Source organism: Temnothorax americanus, unplaced genomic scaffold (genome assembly GCF_048541705.1).
Source record: "Temnothorax americanus isolate GAGA-0224 unplaced genomic scaffold, ASM4854170v1 Scaffold14, whole genome shotgun sequence".
Lineage (NCBI taxonomy): Eukaryota > Metazoa > Arthropoda > Insecta > Hymenoptera > Formicidae > Temnothorax > Temnothorax americanus.
Genome location: NW_027509275.1, coordinates 3897143 through 3919826, shown reverse-complemented (window position 1 = coordinate 3919826; position 22684 = coordinate 3897143). Strand labels below are relative to the sequence as shown.

At 44.4% G+C, this 22684-nt stretch overlaps 2 protein-coding genes across 6 annotated transcripts; both read left to right on the top strand.

Annotated features, from left to right (window-relative positions):
* The first annotated feature begins 3 nt into the window (after positions 1-3).
* On the top strand, positions 4-1304 carry LOC143894715 (mediator of RNA polymerase II transcription subunit 29-like). 3 transcript variants are annotated; one of them, XM_077401278.1, is made up of 2 exons: positions 4-148; positions 468-1304. In XM_077401278.1, the coding sequence occupies exon 2, from the start codon at positions 508-510 to the stop codon at positions 1114-1116; it is 609 nt and encodes a 202-aa protein (XP_077257404.1). In that variant the 5' UTR covers positions 4-148; positions 468-507; the 3' UTR covers positions 1117-1304. The 3 variants fall into 3 exon arrangements, with proteins under 3 accessions (XP_077257404.1, XP_077257406.1, XP_077257405.1); XM_077401280.1 differs by having other exon boundaries at positions 9-148; positions 501-1304; XM_077401279.1 differs by having other exon boundaries at positions 42-148; positions 437-1304.
* A 711-nt stretch (positions 1305-2015) lies between these two features.
* Positions 2016-21935, top strand: Bs (serum response factor blistered). 3 transcript variants are annotated; one of them, XM_077401263.1, is made up of 5 exons: positions 2018-3107; positions 5938-6189; positions 12688-12799; positions 15871-15975; positions 17219-21935. In XM_077401263.1, the coding sequence occupies exons 1-5, from the start codon at positions 2601-2603 to the stop codon at positions 17443-17445; spliced, it is 1203 nt and encodes a 400-aa protein (XP_077257389.1). In that variant the 5' UTR covers positions 2018-2600; the 3' UTR covers positions 17446-21935. The 3 variants fall into 3 exon arrangements, with proteins under 3 accessions (XP_077257391.1, XP_077257389.1, XP_077257388.1); XM_077401262.1 differs by having other exon boundaries at positions 2310-3107; positions 15847-15975; XM_077401265.1 differs by lacking the exon at positions 15871-15975 and having other exon boundaries at positions 2016-3107.
* The last annotated feature ends 749 nt before the right edge of the window (positions 21936-22684 follow it).

Genomic DNA, 22684 nt, shown 5'->3' with positions numbered 1-22684 from the left:
GGGTCCGAGTTCCGAAACGCCAGTTTCGACGTTCGACTTCGACGCAGTTCGACGATCGCGAAAGCTTGCCTAACTAACCTACGATACCCTCGCGCTGACTGCCGTCGAGGATCTCCGATTTGATCAACTAATTTAATAGAAGAAATCGGTAAGAAGCGCGAAGGTGTACTTTTAAATTGATAAAACGAACTTTCAAATCGATTATAACCAGTAAATGAAATTCGTATCGCTAAAAGACATGACTTGTCCAAGTGTTCGAAAGAAGTAACGTATACGCGTAAAAATATTGAACGTAAATATTTCATACCAATTGTTATACTTATGTAATAAATTGTTGAAAATAGTTGATATAATTTTGTTGTTACTGGTTAAAGGATAAACTCTTAATTGCTTTTGAGGAAACACTTTCGGAAAATACTTGCATTTCCCTTATTAGATTTTGTGATTTTTGTTGCACGTCGATCAAGCATATATCGAACGTGACAAATCAAACGCGATAGGATCAAGATGAATATTCCGCCGATCCAACAACCGGGGGCTATGGGGGTTGGACAAATGGGACAGCCGGTAAATCCTCAATTGCCCCAGAATCAACAGCAGGCGCAACAGACGCAGCAGCAACAGGTTCAGCAGCAACAGCAGCAGCAACAGCAACAACAGCAGCAGCAGCAGCAGCAGACGCAGGACAAGCTCGATAATATCTCCAAAGTAAAATCTCTGGTTGGATCTTTGAGAGAGTCGTTGGCTATAGCTCTCAAAACCGCGGCGCAGACGTTGGTTCAAAATAGCTTGGTCGACGTAGGGACTATGAAGGGTATAGAGCAGCCGGATCATCGATTCAACAAGAACACGGAGGAGTTCTACTCCATTTGCGATCAAATAGAGTTACACCTCAAGACCTCCGTGGAGTGTCTGTCCCAGAACTCCAGTTCGGTCCGGTACCTGCCAATGTCCGTTATAACGACTCGCACCGACACGGTGAGCACGCAGGAGGGAGCGGCGTTATCCTACCCGCAGTTTCTGATGACGGTACGCGCGCAGGTTGCGTACGCTCGCGAGATTCACGACACGCTCATGTCTCACGCTCGCACGATATCATCCGGGGAACAATCTTAATTTTTTATAAATTCTGGAAAAAAAAAAAAACGTTTTCAGGGTGCGGTAAAACGTTTTAGAAGAGACGTTATCGAAGGTGCCACCAGAGAGCGATCGTCATTTCGTGATACAGTGATACGTTAAAAAAATAGCGATAAGTTTTTTTTACAGAGATGTTATTTAATAAATTATTTGCAAACCAAAATGTATGTAATCGTCTTACGTAATTAATGTGTCCGAGGAATTTTACGTATATATCTTCAAGTTTGAGAGTCGAAATGGATGAAATTTAACGCTGGGACGATTTGAGTTTTAGTTCGGCCACTTCGAGACGTGTTCCGTCGCATAAATAGGAGTAACATTTTCAGTGTAATATACTTTTACGGGAAAATAATCGATTACGATTTCGACCTACAAACTGCGAAACGTTTGACACGACTCAGAAATTCCACGCGCGATATAAATCATCGTTACGCGAGACGATCTCGTAGATCTCGAGTCGATCGCGAAACGTATCGAATTCGAATGTTCGATCGGGAGTTGCGCGAGACCGTATGCCCGAAGACACGCGTTCCACGTTTTCCACCCCCTCTACCCTGATTAACGTGCCGAAAATTCGCACGTAGCGGGCGGGACGCGGGACAATAAACTCGGAAGCGCGTTTACGTTCCGTATACGAGCTAACGCGGCCGTCGGCGATTTGCGGTCACGTATACCGTATATATACTCGGTATATCGGTACAGAGTACAGCGCGGAAATGCGACACGCGACTCGACTCGGGAGTCGGCCCGCGGCCAGGGGGGGTCCGGGTCCGGAAAGGCGTGCGGGAAGCGCTACCGTCGATTGGATTGGTGTTTCGTAGCGGCGCGCCAAGCGATCGTTCGAAAAGGAAGGACCACCTCTGTTCGCCATATTTGGCAAACTTTCCCTAATATGGTAACGTCTACTTCTAAATATGGCAGCCGGGGACGCCCTCTCGATGCGCGGCGCACCACTGCGCGGCCGCACTCGCGGCCGAATATCTCGCGCGCGGAACCGCGCGCGGGCGTTCCGCCGCGCGGATCGGACGGTGCGGAGCCCGGGCGATTTTTCGACGTCGGTTTCGGCGCGGATCCTCGCGCGGTCGCGGCCACGCCGTTACGGCGGACTAGTTTTTCGCGGCGTGGTCGCGCGGTCGCGTGGTCGCACGGCGGTGGGGGGCCGCGCAGCGCCGCGCGACACGCGGAGGCATCGCCGATCGCCGTGCCGCCGCCGCCGCCGCCGCCGTCGCCGCCGCCGTCGTCGTCGTCGTGGTTAGGCACGTAGGTCAAGTTACGATACTCCGCTTCTCGCGGCTCCGGCGCGGCGCATTCAGTTCGCGGGGAGCGCTCGTGCGGTGCGCGTTGTTGTCCCGTGTTCCTCTAGATGATCGATCACGTGGTGGACCCTGCGCCGAGTTCCGCACGCGATTCCGTCGCGAAGACGCGTCGTGGGGAAGGGATTAGATGTGCGCGTCGACGCCGCGATGGACAACCCTAGCGGCGGAAGAGACGGTCGGTACGCGAGCCTCGGCTACAGCATGGGGATGATCGGGAGCGATGCCGGGACGGAAATCTACGGCCGACCGTCCACCTCCCAGCTCGCGGCGGCGGCGGCGGCAGCGGCGGCGGCCTCCCAGTTGGGCCGCGGCGGCGGCGGCGGCGGCGGCGGCGCCACCATGATGTCGAACGTCGGCGCCGCGACGCCGGGCGTCGGTCCCGTCCAGCGGGGCATCAAGCGCTCCACCTCCGACGTATGCTACGGGGACGACGGTAACGATCCGCGCCAGCAGTCCCTCTCGCAGGGCATGCCCGGCGACTGCGTGCCCGACAACCTCGACGAGTCCTTCACCAACCTGGGCCAGCCCAAGAAGTCACCCCCCTCGAACGGCAAGAAGACCAAGGGCCGGGTTAAGATTAAGATGGAGTACATCGACAACAAGCTCAGGAGGTACACCACCTTCTCCAAGAGAAAGACCGGCATCATGAAGAAGGTTCGTATGCGGTTGGCTAACGATCTAACGCACACGCGGCACGCGGTTACCGGCTTCTCCCGCTGAGACCGCTCTCCTATATAAGCGCGATATCGCCGCGCTCGCGTGGGACGTGGGCGTTGCGTATGTGTACGTACCTCTCTCTCGCGCGTTTACGAGTCTCGTAACTTCGGCTGCATTCCGAAATTCACCGTCGGCAACTTTCAGTACTGAAAATCTATAGTATACGGTATACGTGACGCAAAATATAGATTTGCAGCACTGACGGTGAATATCGGAATGCAGCCTTCAAGCCTCTCGCTCTCGCTCCGCGAGAGAAAGAGGGAAAAAAGAAGTTGGTGCATGCGCGCGTGCGCGCGTTAAAACTCTGGTGAAAATAGTATCCGGCGCGTCAACGCGCGACGCTCCTCTCGCCTCGCGCGTTTTCTCTCCGATTGTCGCGCGAGGTCCGCGACGACAGCGGACAGCGACGGGATACGGGATGCTGCGCGACGCGCGACGGCTCCAGCGGGTGTGCGCGCGTGCGCGATTTACGCCTGCCGAAAGGGGGCCGGTCGCTCGCGCTCGCGCTCGCGAGCCAGCGGTTAGCGTTTGCTCCGATTAACTTTTTGTATACGTCTCTGGCCCGGGGACTGTAATCCAAGTGGGAAGCGCAAATCCCTTCCGACTCCTTGATCTTTTTTTTTTGTTTCTTTTTTCATTAGGGACCCGAAAAAGAGAGGAGAATGCAATCGAGAATCAACCGAGTCGCGTCTCTAATCCTACCGATAAATATCGGTAGTATTCGATGAATCCGATAAACAACGGATTATTAATTCTGCAATGTTGTAAATGAACATTAGAGTGCTCCGTCGTGAATTTTGACAGTCAGAAGTGAATAGAAATTTTCACGCATTATTCGAAAAGATGATTTTCGCGAGCGGAAACGAAAGATATCGATCGGTCCGAAAATTGTCGCGCGCGCGCGCAAATTTTTAAATAATTATTTTTTTCTTCGTTAATATTTTGCTGTTTAAAATCAAACGTATTTAATTCAGATCCAGTCTGACATTGATCGTTGTTAAAATTGATATATGCGTATACAGTTAACGAAGATAACTTCTGTTTTCTTGCTTGAGTTAACAAGTGCTTAAATATTTTTTACATCTGTCGCGACCAATGAAACTTGTCTGTCGGAATTCGAACGACGATGAAAATACATTGTTATTAAAATTTATCGCTAAGCATTTTAGACGACGATCGCGTAAAGGTATCTAAACGATTTAGAAATAAACATAAAAAGTTAGATTGTTTCTTAAAAAAAGAATACTTTTTCTCGATATCTTTCTTTCCCGCTTTTTTTGTGATATATTTTTCGAGCTGAATAGATTTAAATAAAATTTTACAGAAAGTGTTAATTCTGACCGTTAACTTTGTTAATTCTGAACCGTGTTCTCTTTTTTTCTCGTCTTTCAGTTTATCACTTTATCGCTTAGGTTTATGTTCTTTACTATATTTTAAACAAGTACCTCTTTCTTGAGTGTAAAAGACATTTGTTGTCGTAAGAGCAAAGTAATAATTTGGAATTCTACGATATTCTTATATTTATAATCTGCAAATATTTTTACGGCGTTATTTGTAAACAATCACAATGTGTTTAAATCATATATATGTATCATTGCTTTATCAATAACACAAATTGTATTGACAAATGCTTGAAAAAATATTGCCGATCGGTTATAATTATTGAAAAAATATATATTGAAGATACTAGAAATGAAGAGTTAAAGCTTTTATAACTTAGAACATCGGAGTAATATCAAGAGAAACTCCAAGATATGTCAAATTATATCATTTTGGCAAGAGTTTCGAATTAAAACGATTCGTATTGCTTCGGAAACGAATTAACTTTATGTTCGATTAAAGATATGCCATTGAAACTGTATATTTACAAAGAACGTTCGTAAATAAACGTATTAAAAACGATGACTATCTCTCTCTCTCTCTCTCTCTCTAACTAACTATATGCTATTTTATCTTTAACTTTTAGATTTTAGGTATCCGTGTCGAAACGTTCATATACATTTTCAATTATTTTAGGAATGATCTAGGTTGCGTTTTAATAAAAAAAACTATTAACTCGACTTCTCAGCAAAGAAATTTCAATTTCAATTTTTGCACGTTTCGCAAAACGTTTCAAAAGTACATAATGTGCGAAAGACACATTATTGATACGTACATACACGTAAATACAGATATGCGCATTTGCTTGAGATAAGACCTGTTACGTCGCGATCTACTCGTCACGTTCTTAAACTTCAATTGTGACACTGATCACAGTCTAAAGTTTCACGCAATTTAATTTCGTCACCTTTTAGATTGATAATGCCGTGCTTCGCGATGAGAATTTCTAATATAAAGATATCGGATGATTCTTGTCTATTCTACTCAACTCTACTCAGGAAAGATATAAAATTAGTAACGCTGTTCCCCTTTTAAAAACAACTGACCGATTTCATTCTTATAAACATTTATGAATATCAACGTACGTAAACATAAATGCTTCACATACGAGAAATGTGTCTAGTCACTACTTGAAAAAAATTTATCTGATTATCGCGCGACGTCGTCTAAATGGCCTACGACGTGATTTTTGTTGTCCGTGTTTATATCGTTTCTTTTAATTTGAAAGTTATTTTTCACGTTAGTGCGTTCAATGTTTTACGTTGATATTATAGCACCCCCATTGACGTTTAATCTTCCGTTTATCGAACGAGGCAAACATATTCTGTTATTTTACGAGTCGAGCATCAGTGTGAAACGTTGCAACAGTTTATCTCGACACTTGCAGGCGTACGAGCTATCGACGTTGACTGGGACGCAGGTGATGTTACTGGTGGCGAGCGAGACCGGGCACGTGTACACGTTCGCGACGCGCAAGCTACAACCGATGATCACGAGTGACGCCGGGAAGGCGCTGATCCAGACGTGTCTCAACAGTCCGGACCCGCCGCCGTCGGGCTCGTCGGGCGACCAGAGGATGTCGGCGACCGGCTTCGAGGAGACCGAGCTGACGTACAACATCGCCGACGACGAGCAGAAAGTAAGGCAACTGGTGTACGGCTCGCCGCACGGTGGCTCGCTGCACGCCGGCTATCCCGGTGCCGCCGGGCCCGGTAGCGGGCCAGCGGGCGGCCCGACCGCGGGGGCCCATCCGCAGCCGCCGCCACCGCCGCCGCCGGGCTCGCAGCACGCGCCACCCTCGCACGCGCAGCACGCGCACCTCATAGCGCACGCACACGCGGCGGCGGCGGCGGCCGCCGCCGCCGCGTCGCCGACCTCGCACCTCGTGCCGTGCTCGAGCCCGGGCCCGATGCTCGCCGGAGGCCCGTACCAGCAATCATGTCCCTCGCCCCTGCCGCCCCATCACGCCGCCTATCATCCCCATATGTCGCACTCGCACCCCCAACGGTAGTACGCGCTCGCCGCTCGTCGGCCCTTCGCGCTCCGTCCCCCGTTTCCGCCACATTTCACGTTTTAACTTTTAAGACGTTGAAAAATCGGTGCAATCGAAGAGATCGCGTCGCGAGTATTAACGCGATACCGACGACGTTGCTGTGAGACGCGTCGTTGTATCGCGAGTCCGTGAGTCCGAATGTATTCCGAAGAGAGAGAGAGAGAGAGAGAGAGAGGAGACTTATCTCGCGTCTTGTTATGCTCACCGTGGGTGGGTTTGGTTTGATAGAACGACGCGAGTAATAATATTTGTCATAAATTTGTGTAATTTATGTTGCGTACAAAGAGCAACGGTTATCGCGACAATTATCGCGCAATTATTTATGAAACGTCATGCGGCGCGCGTTCAGAAATCTTTTAATCGAAGATCGATGGTTAAAAGGTTCAATTTGGCGAATGTTATAAGCCAAATGGCTCCAAAAATGAAGTAAATCACCGTTCAAATTGCGTATTACATATTTGACATTTTTTAAATATGTCTCAATATCGCAAACTTTTGATGATTTTTCACGATTAACTCTGCTCTCCCGTGAAATATACGGCGTACAACTATTTTAGCATACACCGACGCGAAGCCGCGCGCGGTTTTTAGATACCGAAATAATTTTCTCTTCGGATATCGCGTGTACCACTGACGTAATTTCCCGCTAGACGTTGAATCGCGCCGGCGAGCGTGCCGTAGAGTCACGTATGGTATATTTATTGAATTATATACGCGGCGGACGCGCGAAAGGAGGATTGTAGGCTTCCCTTGCGATCGAGTATTCTTCGTTTGGTCGTACATGACTACGACTGATGACGCGCGCGCAAATCTAGTCCAATCTCTCGACACGTTTTTACTTAAACATATATATATATACATATATCCATACGTTATATGCATACCTATATATGTATGTATATCGGTGAATCTCGATCAAATATTGCGTGCTTCGAATTTTGCGCTCCCGCGCGCGAAAGGGGTGGAAGGGCGGAAGCGCGTTGTATCGTCGAAATATGAAAAGTAGAGTGGTTTCCGCTTGAGACGATTTTGCCTAACGAACGAACGCGAGTCCCCTAGCTGTCAGCGTTCCCAGGAGCGGATCACGGATGACTCGTCCACGATCGATGATCTCCGAGATCACGAGCGGATCGTAAGATTCGATGGGACGAGTATATCGGTCAATATCGGTCCCCCAACGGGTGAATCTCTGTGGTTAGGCCAAGTCCAAAGCTCGGCGTAGATGACGGTAGAATACCGGTAGTATGCATCGACGAGAGTCACCGTGTAACGGAAAGACATTGCGAGGAAAAGAATGGATCACTTAATGGATTAATTAATTAATTATAGCGTAGATTATACATAGGTACGTAGCGTAGCGTCGTGTGATCAATTACTCGGTGAAAAATTACTCAGATAGCGAAACGTGAGTATGAAGAATCATGATGCAAACGTGTTGAAAAAGACAATTTATGTAGTTGCTACAAACATTGCGTAAACATGAATCGTAGCTCCGCCAAGGATTCATACTTATGGTGCTTTTGCAGCAACAATATGTAAATTGTTTCCATCAATATTATGTAAACTGTACATCAATAATGGAGTCTCCGGGCATGAACTATTGCTGCAAAAATGTAACGGACATTGAATAAACCGTTGCGGTTTTACATGTTATTTGCGCAACACTCGTCAAACGCGAGTTTGCGGACATATTTCGTAAACATGACAGGTGTTTTGCTATCTGGCTAATGAAACATCGAGTACTTTGTTTAGCACTCGTTCATCCAACAGCTCTCTCTCAGTTTTCTCTTTGTCTCTTTTGTTCTTTTTTTTTACTTTTTTTTTTATTTAAATTAAATCGTATTATTTATTGAGGCGGTTAATATTTTTTATTTATTATTAGAAACAAAAGTGCAGCAGTGTACGAATACCGTTATTGTAAGCTGACATTGGTCGCGATGTTGGCATCGGTACTCTTATTGGTATCGTGTATTTTATAAGCGTTGCAGAAAATACTCTTTTCTTTTTCTCTTTGCGAGAGAGATTGGACGCACTTACTTATCTCCGTTGATCTTATCGAGGAGCAAAGATCCCTATTGGAAGAAATTGTTCTACGATGATATTTGATTCACCGAATCGGTGTGGTGTGGGTGCGAATTCGGCGGTGCACGCTTAATACTGTTACGCATCCCTTTTTTTTTATATTGAGCATCGTTGCGTATCGGTCCATTGTTTCTTTCTTTTATTGTTTGCTGTGTAATGTGTTGCGTACTGGCATGTGTAGTTATTTGGATTGTCTTTTCTCGCAGAATAAGTAGCTAGTATTTAGATTACACCTTTTAATTTATCCAACCCCCTCTCCCATCTCTCCATATCCCGTATCGATCCGTTCATCGATATTGTGCATGCGTATACGTGTGTACGTATTGTTTGCTGATATTCTGTATTACATCGTGAAAAAGAGAACTCTGAAGAGAAGACAAAGGTAAAAAGAGAAGCGAGGCCGGGAGCGAGGGCCTTTCTAGGCCTCGAATAGACATGTAGAAATTGTAATCTACCGCGCGTCTCGACATGCAGAGAGTACAAATAATAATAATATTAATAGTAATATCGATTATGTTTTTGACGATAATCTGCGAATAATGCGGCTTTTTCACATTATTAGTTTGTATTTTGGCATTTTTGTACATAGCGTAGTAACTGTAAAAAATACTGTGATAATATTTATATATTTTTATGAAGACCTATGAAGACACATACACACACACACAAATTTCACCTTTGTCTTTGACAATATAGCCCCTGCGATCAAGTGACTTGATTTTCTACCGATATAGATTCTCATTGCGCATGATGTTACCGATGTCAAGTTTTGCTCTCGCGGACCAGGTAGGTATCTCTCAAAATTTATAGTTTTCTTAACAAATTGTATTAATTTAAACAATCTTTGCATTAAAATGGTTGTGAAAAAATTTCTATCTCACGCGGGGGATAATAGGTATATGCTTTCGACTTTCAAGTAAAGTTGAGTGGAAATATATGAAAGTTCTCACAAAAATCTATAAAAAAGTGTAGAATATTTTTCACGATATATACGTGAATCTTTTGGATAATAATATGTAAAACTTTTAGATAATTATTGATAATTCGTTGAAAATGCTGTCATCGTTCTAAAATAATTCGGCAGATGTGTTCGTTGAATCGGTATATACAAACTTGTTCCGATCTTTGTCGAAACGCTTCGTTGAATCCTTCTCGCGGTAAAAGATTCCGAAGCACGAGCATTGGTAAACGGAGATGTTACAATCTTATATTTCGCGTTTCGGCCACGGGCCCGACATATGCCTATTTTTGACAATCTGGTTCGGGATATATTTAGAGGTCCAGAAACATTCCGCGGTGTGTTAGGGATTCCTTTATTTCTAACGGTGCGTTAGAATCACCGCATGTAAGTTATATCGAGAGTCCAATTATATTATTGCATATTCTGGAAAATAATGTCATTTGTGATGCTCGAAGATGAAAGACACGCGCGCGCGCGCGCGCGCAAAGTAGGCAAGGTAGGTTTGCGTTTCAATCGAAATAATATACTCGATACATTTTTAACAGAGGCATTCGGCCATCGCTATTTTTTTCTTACCAATTGACTAACAATAACAATACATGTGCACGAACATAGACAAGCGTCGATCTTCGATCGCCTTCGCCTAACATGATTTCGATTAGCGAAACATCGATGACACTCGCGTGGCGATTGAAATAAAATGTCAAGAAGAATCGAAATCACATTAAAGAAAGCCGTCGAAATACTGTGAATAGCAGACGCGTTACATCGCATTAAGCAATGGACGCAGGCAATTTTTATCGCACGTTTTTTTTCTGTAGCACATAGAGACAGCGTTAATATATAGTAAGTAACAATTATAATGCGGATTACGAAATATTGTATCTCAAAATACAAAATAATGATGCGCCTGAATGTTTCCATGATTTTATTTTATGTTGATCGACGCGACGTTTTCTTATCTTTATCCAACTGTTCCGTTTGTATATACGATTTTCGAAAATAAAGTTCAACAACGAGCGCCCGATGCTCGCTTAAAGGAAGCGGAAGTAAAAGTTAAAGGGTAAGAAACGCACGTCAAGATGGCGTATACGACATGCAGCTTACGAAGATCCTCGGTCTTCTTCGACGTATACCGAATGCCCCCGCCGTGAGATTGTTCTCCATTTTGTTTTTCAAAGAAAAAAAAAAGGATTTTTGCAAACGTCAATTTACAAATTGCCAGAAATTAAATACTTTTTTAAATAAATTTTTCACGGACTTTTTCGGTGATTCTTCGTTTATTTCTTCAACTGCGAGGGCACCCTATTCGCCGATGGCGCTCGCGTACCGGAGATATGCCTGGTACCAGTGGTACCGGAAATGCGCATGGAGATTTCGATATCCCGAGGGCAATATAGATACCGTGGGGTCAAAGCACGGTTTATGATTTGCCCGCGAATGCCGTCATTCGTTCGTTCGTTCGTTCGCCGGGGTTGCAGACGAAGAAGACGCTCATCCAGGTGTATCGCCTCTCGGCGCGAGCGGGCAGAAGAGAGAGGGCAAAAGCGAGGGAGGGAGAGAAAGAGAGAGGAATAGAGAACGGGGCCTCGAGATGCCTCCGCGAGGGAGACCGAAAGAGAAAGAGGGAGAGAGAGAGAGAGACCCCGCGCACTCACGCGCGTACGCACGTACGCACGCACGAAAGGTGGAAGCGGAGTTCCATATACGGTCACCTTTGTCAAAGCCCGGTTGTCGCCATATACAGGCAATGTTCGCGATGGCAGACACTTATATAGAGCCCGAGTTAAGAGTCGGGAATGTTGCTTTTTGTCGCGCCTTCTCTACACATACACGCGCACACCCTCCTGTCTGTTCCGCGGTAAATGGCGGGGTAGGAAAAGCGGTGTGAGAAACGGCGCGGAAGCGAGAGAACGCGGCCGCGGCTGCGGCCGCGTGCGTTCGTCCCGTCGCCGCCACGGCTTTTGCGAGCTTTCCAATTGGTATACCGCACTTTCCCGCGGACGATTCGACGAGCGTGCGACTCGCACGCACGCGCGCATTCCAGCCATCGCTGCATCGGAGGACGGTGATCGGCGCAAATTGCAAGACGGTAAACGTGTGTTCTCGTTTAACTCGAGAGATCCTTAACAATAGAGTATGCGTGCAATATAACTGAGGAAATTCAGGAAATTAATTTTCCGCGGTCCAATCTGTACACAACTATATGCGTATGCTATGTGACTGAAAGTGTCGTTGCGGAGGCGAGGAGAATAAAGACGTTTAATTTCTCACGATGAAAAGGAGCGAAGAGCAGGTCTTGCGTTTTGACTTTTATTGCAAAAGAGAAGAATCGATCGGCTATAATACTTGCGAGTAGAACTGCAACGGTAAAGTGCAATAAATAAATCATGGTTGTCAGCATTTAACCGAATGGCGGGTGATAAACCGATGGAAACCGAAATCTCACTGTATTTACTCGAAGGAATGCGAAACGTGCGAGAAGCGCTCGCATATGCACTCGTATACTTTTCCGCTTGTCGGCGCCGCGCCGCGCGAGCGGACTCCGTTCTCCACGCGAAGCGAGATCAGAGAGGAAACGTCGGGGGCGGGAAAGTCTCGTGCGCGAGAAGCGCTCCCCCGACCCCGAGGGGTCGCGAGCGAATTCGCGAAGAGGATGCCTCTTTTCCGCGGGTGCGTCGCGCGCACTCGCGCGAGTGGAGTCCGCGAGAGATGGCCATATAAGGAGCGCGGACAAGATGCTCGCGCATCTCTCTCTGCGTCCGCTAGGTAGGTAGGTAGGTAGGTAGGTTGGTAGGTAGGTAGGTAGAGGTATACGCACGTTTGCACATACATATACGTATATACGTAACGTTCGGCAGCGTATCCACGTTTCCTCGCTCGCGCGTCGCTGTTTGTTGTCATTCGCACCAAGATCCCCTTTTCACGAGAATAGGTACCCCCTCGCGTGATCCACCCGCTCCGATCCCGCCCTCGCCCCGTCGACAACGATCCGCGGATTCGAGACGGACCCTCGATAATGCCGGTTTTCTCGGTTTCAGGAGGACGGCGCGTCGCCGAGGTCCGACGTCTGCGCCAACGAGAGCGACGCCGAGAGCAGCGACGGCGACTCTTCCGTCGTCCCTAAGGATCCTCTCAAGAACAATCACTCGGGTGAGTCTCGCGCGCGGCCGCCGTAGGATCGCCGCTGGGGGACGGCTGTGCTTGGATCGGAATTCGTAAAGTCCGTGGGCTTCTCGTCCTCCCCTCTGACAACGAGAGTCTTGGTACGCGAGAGGAATATTGTAAAGATACGGCTAGTATCATAGCATTCGTCGCGAAGGTCGCGAATACGAGAGCAAGAACTCTGTTTTTAATTGTCATTGTAACATATATACGAGCGAACAAGATCAGGTACGAAATGCATCTAGTATGAAAGAGAAATGTTCAGGATTCACGCACAGGAAGTTGAAGTCTCGATGAAGATAAACGGATGTATACGTAGTCTGCTTTAATTCCGTCGTGCGTTTCTCTTGGATCTTGGACGTTATTTCGTACGCGTTTGTATCGAAATTATGGGAAATCATGCATTTTTTTCATTTATACGACTAAGCGCTACAGAATCAATGTACAGCTTCTCTATCGCGATATTTTTGTTGAAAATGATGAAAATTATAGCGTCCTCGGAAATGTAATATGCGGAAAGGAAACGTATAGGTCGGATAAAAATGGCACCCTCGCATTTGATTCGATCTCGTTGAGTCGTGCACTTGCGGATTCAACAAGGTTTGCGGAGAAGTTTTCTCCGCAAGAGAAACGGAGCGCTTTTGAATACCGTATCATTTGCCACCGCGCGGGCATCATTAGCCGCCCGAGTTTGCGCAAGGTTCATTTAGATTAAGTTCTGCGGTTACGTCGATTTTCTGTCATTCACGGCCGCGCGATTATTCACGATATATACCTTTCGCTGCTCCACATGGAGAGGCAGGCCTCCCACGTAATCCATTTTTTAACTAATTTTCATGCAACGCGCGTTTTGCAAATCGTATTACGTTGGAAGTCGCGCGAGACGTATTATGTGTTTTATTATAAACGTAAACTGGGGCCGCGCGTGGGGTAAATTTTGCGATGCCGCGCACGTTATCCCGATCTTTTCTCTTTGCGCTAAAAGAGACGCGTTTCCGCGTCGAATTATCAAGATCGCGATTAAGGACGATCCGAGATCGAGCGTGTGCCGGCACTCGGCGGTCGCCCTCCTTCGCGCCGTTTGTATGCTAATCGCATCTAATTGTCGCGCCGATACCATTCGCGTCGCGCTTGACCTCAACGCGCGTTGATAGTGAACAGCTGGTCGGTCGGACGGAGGTGAGCGAGCGCGGGCGGGGTAAACATACGCCGCATACGCGTGTGTACGCACACACTCGGTGCGCGGAGGAGGAGGAGACGGCGAAAGAGGGAGCGAAGCGTGAGAAAAGGTGGGAGGGAGGTGGCTGTGGAGGGAGAGAGGACGTTTAAAATGCGAAAGGCGTGCGAGCGATGACGGCGTTATCCGTGTAGGGAGTACGCGAGCAGTCGCGCGCGGCACGGCGATGACCAAACTTAGACGGCAACCGTGCTGCCTAACTGGGAAGTAGGATCCGGTCGAAAGCCGCTCCGTCCGCGCCGCGCCGCGCCGCGCCGCGCTCCGCAAAGAGCGCGCGCGCGAGCGTGCGCAGGTGTACACATAAATATCGATGCTAATGCGTCGCGTGGATGCCATTCTACCGTCCTGCTTAACCGATCGCCGCGTCGCGATCGCGCTTTTTTTTTTCTTCACCCCCCTCGCGACTCGGCCGACCGGTCGCGGCCGTCGCTCCCGTCGGCGTCGGCCACGCGAATTCGACGGTAGCCGACCCGTTGACTTTTATTTTATATACCTTATTTTATATACGAGAGGCCGACGAATGCGTAATATATCTCTGGCGGTATAACGAAGGCGCGTGCGAGAGATCTCATCGTTATCGGGCGAATGGACGGATGTGTATCGCGCCAGGCCACCTTTAATTAGGCGCGCGTTCGTTCGGTTGGATGGTTTTGGAATATGTAGAAAGCGCACGCGGGAAGACGTTTTTTCCAGGCAAAAACATATACCTCATCCGCATAGAGTCGTTCTCGAGAGAGTTTTCGAATATTAAATACGGACGCCTTTCGTACCGAGTTAGCGAGCACTAATGTACGTAATAGTTTTGCGAAGACTATATGTAACAGATTCGTTATCCGACAATGAGTACATAAGGAAAAATTCGGGGGATAATATATTAGCGAATAACGTTACTTATTTCCAAGTACAGAATACGCTTAAAGAGGAATGTTTGCCATTAATACGAACTAACGCCTATATCTTATCGTTACCAAGAGTTCTATTCGCGTCTTGATTGACAAACTATTGAGCGTTACGGTATGAAATAACTATTGGAAACGTTGAATGCGATAGATTGTAAATTTAAGATATGCTACATTTTCAACAACTTTACGACACTATATTTCACGAATATTCACATCAATTTGAAAAGATTGCTAATCGTACTCCCGATAAACGATCTCGTAGATCGCCCGCCCGACTGTTATTTTTTTTTTTTTAATTATTTTTTTTTGTTAACGATTGAAAGTTTATCGTATATCGCTAAGAAACACGCATACGCGAAATGCGTAATAATTCATGGAGATATGGTGAATCAGAGCGCAGATTCGCACTTGGGTGGTCCGGTTTCGAGTCTCGAGACTCGGCCCCGCCATTCCTAAGTTTTTCTCAACGATATACATCTGTACCGAGGGAGAGAAAACAAGTTTAACTTTAACGTCGGACGATGCATTTCACAATTTCGATACAAATAAGGGATATACGCGAAGCCTCTCTCTGTATTTTACGTCATTGGTATCTCACGTCCATTCTCGGATAAGGTATACGTTGCGCTCGTAGATTCTCCGTTCAGAAAAACGGAGTAAATTCGTCACGTAATTCACGGATGTCTCGCGGGGAGGGGGAGAGAAGGGAGAGTATATAAAATATTTAAAATATTTTAAAATATATGTGTATCCAAACCGCGCGCGGACTTTTATGTAAAGTGTACGCTCATCGCAATTGCGTACCTCCCAGGGCGTTTCCTCGCGGGAAATATCGCGCCGATCGCGTCCGGCGGCTTACAACCGCTCACACGCTCAATTCCTCTTTGATTTCCTAGGAAATGTGCCTTCGTTCTCTGCAGGGATTATGTACCAGGTGCCTCAGAGTGTCATTTATTCGCCCAGTCCAGGGGTCTTGCTCGGCATAGGACAAAACGGGCAACCGGTGCAAATATCTCAAGACGGAGGTAGGTTTTCTTTCGCGCTGCCGCCGCGCCGCTGCCGCGGAGGAACGCGAGTCGCGGGGGTTTACGCAATGTCGCGCGCGGTATACGCATTTCGAAATGCCCTTTTACGCGAGAGGCGAGGGTACTCGGGTGGCACGATTCGCGAGAGGAATCGGTTCTTATGTATGTCGGAGGCTACGGCGGACTCGCGGAAATCGTTCTCCGAGCTTCGTTTGAATCACCGGCGATAACGTCGGGTGACAATTGCCTACCGGACGCGCGAGATTATGACTAATATAAATTAACATAACGAGAGCTGCAGCCGATGGCATGAAAATAAATAATGCGTTTCGCGCGCGCGCGCATTTATCATCGAGACGATGCAGGAATAATAAAGGGGTGGAAACGCGCGCGCGCGCGCGCAAGAGATGGATGGCAACGGTAAATGACGAATCAAGGAATGTGGTTAAACGGTCCGATCTTTTTGCCAAACACCAATTTCATCGTATACTTACGGTTTTTCGTTGTAATTGATCATTTTTAATTTCATGGTCACGAACTTAAACTTTTCGCGAAAATGCCCCATGTGTAACACTTCCCATCAGACGTTACAGTATATGGAAAGCCTCGGTCGATTTATGAACAAGAATTTGTCATTCAATACCGAGTCATTGTTGGCAAATAATCGGATATGTCTTTACTTCTACGAGTATTACAATACGGCATGCGGTTTTTACGTAAAATTAATCTATGTATTACCTAATACTCCTAATTTGTTCGTGAGTCATTATTATTTGCCATTTTTGGGCCCAATTTATCATCCGATTATATAATCCAACGCTGGGTTAGACCCAGTGTATCGATTGCCAGTACTGGGTCAATATTGAAAATCTGGTTAGGTATTATAGCCAATAATGACCCAATCGTAATAAAATTATTTGCGATTGCATCGAGGTTTCAATTTCCAAGTTTATTGCAATTACGCGTACGTGGAAACTGTATATTAATCAGAAGTAAAGCAATCGAAAAAGAGGGATATCGTATAAATAGCATCGTCAGTTTTATCGATCAATTTGATTTTACGCGATGCGAGTAAAGAACGAGCAGTTTTTCCAAAGACACGTTCGTGGACGGATCGAAAGTGGAAAAAAACAATCGCGGGGCCGCAAAGAAGGAAAGATCGAGCAGGAAATGTAGCGTCGTGCTTCTTTCTCCCCGTGACGCGGTGCGTCTGATTTGATTTTCCTTTGCGGCTTCCTTATAGGTACAGTAGCACCGGTAGCGAACTCGTCGCAATCGAACCAGCCGTTCATCACGATACCTCTGAGCGTCGCGATGAGCGCGGCGGGATTGTCCTTACCGGTGACCTCCAGGATGACCTCCAGGTCGCCGACGACGACGTTGACAACGACGACGGCGGCGGCGGCGGCAGCGGCGGCGATGTCCAGCTGCGGCGACTTGCCTTCCGACCTGAGCAAAGATCGGAAATGACGGCGGAATTTTGCGACGAGCGGAGTCTCCGACGACGACGAAAGTGGCAGTTAAGCCTCCGCTTTCTCGCTCGCCGCAGACGGAAATTCGTCGTGCGAATTTGTCGGACGAGTCGCGGAAGCGGATTCTCGCGCGGATATCTCCGGACTTGTGATACTTCCATGTCCGGGATAACAGCGGGGCGAGTGATCCAGGTTTTTTTCGAGCGGATTACGAGCAACTATGACCCCATCGTAGTGTGGGATTCTTCGCCCCCCCCCCCTTCGTGCTCTCGTTCTCGGGAATGAATGTTTACGTGCTTTTGTACGAGATAAACTAGACGAACCTAGGACCTGCTAGTAACCATTCACTTTTCGGTTGATAGAGAACGTAGACACGAACGTGAAATTAAATTAATAACGGAACGACAATAGGGTTTCTAATGATGGGGCGATCGAACAATAAACTTCTTATCCTAAACAAATGTCCTATTTACGGAATACGATGATTGTAGATTGATCGAAGATTTTTATCTGAATGATGAACTGGATATCTCAAAGTATTGCGTGATAAACTCGTCAATTGTGACTGTTCGATATTTTTAAACGTTAGTAAAACTTTAATAATAAAACTCTAAAACACTGTTTTGCCTAGAAAATAAAAAACGACCGAGATTTCACCTTTTTTTGATTCATATTATTTCAGATCTTATTTCGTAAACTTTTAAATTTGATTCTTTGAGATTTCTGCAGAGTTTTTTTTACATGACGTTCCACTTGTCGTACCTTTCTAAATATAAACGGCTTAAATCTTGTTTAATTAATTATTAAAAAGCAAGATTAAAAATATACCTCCTTCTAAAAATCTGCATAACTTCAGCGTTAGATGCCCGAGTCGCATATATATCTGGCGAGTATCCAGCGTAGCAAATGGACAGTTCGGTCAATACGCGTATTCGGATATTCTCGTCGATAGTACCGCGGAATAGACTTGAGAACTTCTCTCCTCGTGTGCGATATATATACATGTAAAAAGATACATTACATATATCGATGATATTCCGCCACCCTCGTGTGCTTTACTATCGTAATATGCCTAATCTGAATCGCATTATAAATATCCGAATAAAAACCGGAACAAAAAATACACTCTAGACGGACCTCGGTAGCGTATTCCGAAAATACTCACTGCCAATTATGAGACTGACATCGCATACGAATGCAATACGTATCCCGTTTAGGCAGTCGCGTCGAGCGTTTGGTTTTGATTATATCGAACGATCATTTTGTCGAATTATTTCAAATTATTTTTATGAGAGTTGATTTATTCACGCGTCCCGATCTTATTAAAAAAGCGTGGCACATGATCATCAAAAATAAATTACGCATGATCAGATTTTTATGCTCTTTATAATAAATGGAAACAGATGCTTCTTCGATACTTCATTGCGGGTGTCTCTATGAACTTCTGCATTCTGAAAATAAATTCACTTTGTAATTATCGCGGCATTGTTACTTATCGGTATAATATAATAATTAATAATCTGAAATTCCAAAATACAAATTGTTTATCGTTGCAAAACCTGGAAAATCGTACATCCTCAATCGTACGTTCACGCATCTTGCAATGAGCAGAGGGCGACTACCGACATGGAGAAGCCAGCAGTTCTTCTTTAATTTGTAATCCTTGAATTATCGACTTGGACATCAGTTTCGCCCACGTATTGCGCACCGTTGACGATGCGCATCAGCTTTTTTTTTGCGACTGTTGAAGCGTTAAACTCAAGCGAGAGTGTATACCGAAGTATATTTGAGTAAAAATATAGCTCACGCTAGAATTTAATTCTTTTAGATCCAGTGTATTGAAAATTCATTCTCGCATAGGAAATATTCTCCGATATTATATTAGGCGTTCAAAAATTAATTTTAAAGAAATATATTTATAATTGCCGATAGAACTAGCCTAAAGAGATCAGCGTTTCCGAAACGTTCTATATACTCTTGATAAAACTTTTCGGATAATTTGCATTCTCCGTTTACCCGTAGGAAAAGTTCGATGCATTAAAAAACTAAGTTCTCCAAAGCGAGTATATTATGCGTATATTTTTTTACGTGAATATTCGCGCTATCCTAAACTGCGTGTATGAACTTTCTTATTGATAGACATCAACGTTTTTCATTCTGATAGACGCGAGTATCACCCGCGTGTCGCGACTTTTACGTAGAAACGATAAACTTCGTCGTTGCGTATCGCGATATTTTGCCAACGCGGCGCAGGTGCGCGACGCGGTGCGGTAAAAAGGAGCACGCGTACGAGATAAACAACATTTATGAAATAATGGACGACGACTTTCCCCCGAGTTTTTATCGGGCCACCGTTCGAACGATATCATCTCGTCAAAATGTATGTTAACGATGTTATCGAGGATATTGCGGATCCGAGTATTCTGTCAATTTACCGCCAATACATATATATATGTATAAACCCTGTTGTCTATAGATTTACAAAATATGCGTGCGATTTGCACCAATATTTTTATAAATATTGGTACTCTTAAATTAGCGTGAAAAATGCGATAAGAAGTGTCTAACTAAGAAGAATCTTACAAAATTGATATTGCGCGCGCACACAAAAGCGAATTATGAGAAATCATTTTTATTTTATTGTAACTAATCGTATATTGGATCGCAGATATAAGCTTTCACCTCGTTTATCCAATTTACAAATATGATTAGTCCATTCTTGCGCGCATCTCCATTCGATCGACTTCATCTTGTTTCCACATCAAAAGCCCGTAATTCGTAATACCGTGCCGCTATTATTAGCTTAATTTTTATTTGGAATCGACTAGGACTCGACGATTCTCGAGCACTTTTGTGCAGAGATAAAGCTGTTAATGACAAAATCACACCCCGAAATAGCGAATGTAACGTATATCTTCCATTTAGCGTTTTAGCCTGCTGTACGGTATAGGCATGGAAGGAATCATTTAATTATACACGACAGAATCTATTGTATTTAACAGATTTTATCATGATATGTTAAAAGTGTGCGAAAAACATGGAATTCTCGGCGAATCCATTGACGACGATTCGATTAATCTTCGGATCGGAAGCAAATCTTTACGAAGACAGTTACATATCTCGTAAACGTCACGAGCGACACTCAAATCAATGAGATTTGAACAGCGATTAATCCGATTTTCAAAGATGAAAAACGACATGTGCGGTTTATTGTTATGAAATATTGCAATTCATGGATCTGTATATAAAATATAGCACGACGAAAACTCGAGATACTAAACGCAAATAAATATAGCGCGAGGATCACCTGTGATCAGAATGCTGTAAACGGCGATCATTGTGTTGTAAGTGCTCCATATAGTTGCGACGTAGTCTTGAATTTGCAAATCGTGAACTTTGACAGGAGATTTGTCGCGATTAGCGGATATATACTAAAATGTGCAATATTGAGAACTTCCAAGTTGGAGGGCAATTGTTATTGTTTTAGTAGATTTTAGCGTAACTCATTATGCGTTGTACGAACAGACACGTATGGCAGTGTGGATAAAACAAAACGAAGTATCGAAGTACGATATTGTTGAGTGAAATTTGAATCTTTTTAAGTGAAAAGATGAGAGACAGTTTAAATAATAATAATTATCGTACAATATATTATTACCGCCTAAAATTGATAATAATTATCATTTAAACTGCATTTATCTCTTTTATTAATTCAGTAACGATAAATCGTAAACTTTTTGAGAAAAGCTTGTACTTAAGTTCCTCCTTGCGATACGCGGACTGTAAGATAATGAAAGACTCTTTTACTTTATTTACGCTACTCGCTTATCCGTTTATAATGGATATTTCGCGCCCGCAATTTTACGTGTGCGCTTCAAACGTGTTTGATTCTCTCTTGTTTTAATGAATATCCCGTAGGTTGTGCGAAACGTTCGCCTCATCCAATCGAAAACGCTTGCGTTGAAATTTGTAATTTTGCAATGGTGTAAGTTAAACCTTCGCGATTTAGCTTATTCTTTCGATTAATCGGAGATAAGAAAAGAGATCCGTAAGAAATTCTCTGAGACAGAAAAAAAGCTTCGTTATTCAATGTTTGGCGACGTGCTGAAAAACGACATATGTTATATATGATCGTGAGTCTAAATCAGCTTTTTCGGGACACCGTGTACAAAAGATGTACGAGTTGCGAACGCGAGCGAAGAATCCCATAGGAGACGAGCAATAACGTGTATATTACGTTTTACTTTACCTATTTTATATATAAATATTATATATATGGGGCATTCCATGCCAAATCGACCAGGGCTTGACCCTAGTCGATTTGGCATGGAATGCCCCATATATAGATAGAGATATATATATATATATATATATATATATGTATAAACTATAACTTTTTTATTACTTCTGTACTGAAATACTACAGCGTGAAGAGTGTTTGTAACAGGATGCCGTAACGAATGAAAAGAAAAAAACGTATAAACTCCACGTGTCACCGTTTTCTTTCTCTCTCTTTACACTAATTCTAGATAATAATCGTGTCAATTATGTGCTGTTATTCCCGGAAACGGTCATCTCATTTTTTGTACAAATAGTCACCTGGGGTGATTTTTACACCCCAATTAAGAATTATGGTTATTATTGTAATTACATATGGCATATTTTTCATTGACCTATAATTTAAATTTTATAACTTATTATAAGAACAGTATGTACGTATATATATTTACTCAATATTTTCTGAAAAAAGAGAGTAAGAAGTTAAAAAATATTTAAAAAACGGAAGCATATTAAAATTACTGCGACGTGAGCTTTATTTTTTCGACACTTGGATGTGAAATAAATCACCCCGTTCCCGGGTTAAAGTTTCTGCGAGGTGAAGAAGAAGAAAGCAAACAAATATACAAATTATTAGATTCAATATTTGAGATCTTGGCCATTGCATGCAACTGCTTTGTTTTTCTACAGATCGAAGAAAAAAACGTTTAAAATTAAAAATAGAGTTTCAGCTGTTAAAAAAATATGGCGTACAACTCCGTTTTGGAAAGTGAGAAAGTTATATTAGTTTTTTTAAAACAATTAGTTATTAAAATAAATATTCGATCTCTAAAATCATCTGATTAAAATTGAATTTTAACTCCGTTGAGTTTTTGATAATGATACCTATATATATAATCAAGCGATCAACCTTGTTCAATAAAATAGCATAAAGATTGCTGAACATCTCGCAGAATATT

Coding starts and splice junctions, on each gene's coding strand:
- LOC143894715 (XM_077401278.1), top strand. CDS start 508: ATGAATATTCCGCCGATCCAACAACCGGGGGCTATGGGGGTTGGACAA.
- Bs (XM_077401262.1), top strand. CDS start 2,601: ATGGACAACCCTAGCGGCGGAAGAGACGGTCGGTACGCGAGCCTCGGC. Junction 3,108..5,937: donor AGACCGGCATCATGAAGAAG/GTTCGTATGCGG, acceptor CGACACTTGCAG/GCGTACGAGCTATCGACGTT. Junction 6,190..12,687: donor TCGCCGACGACGAGCAGAAA/GTAAGGCAACTG, acceptor TCTCGGTTTCAG/GAGGACGGCGCGTCGCCGAG.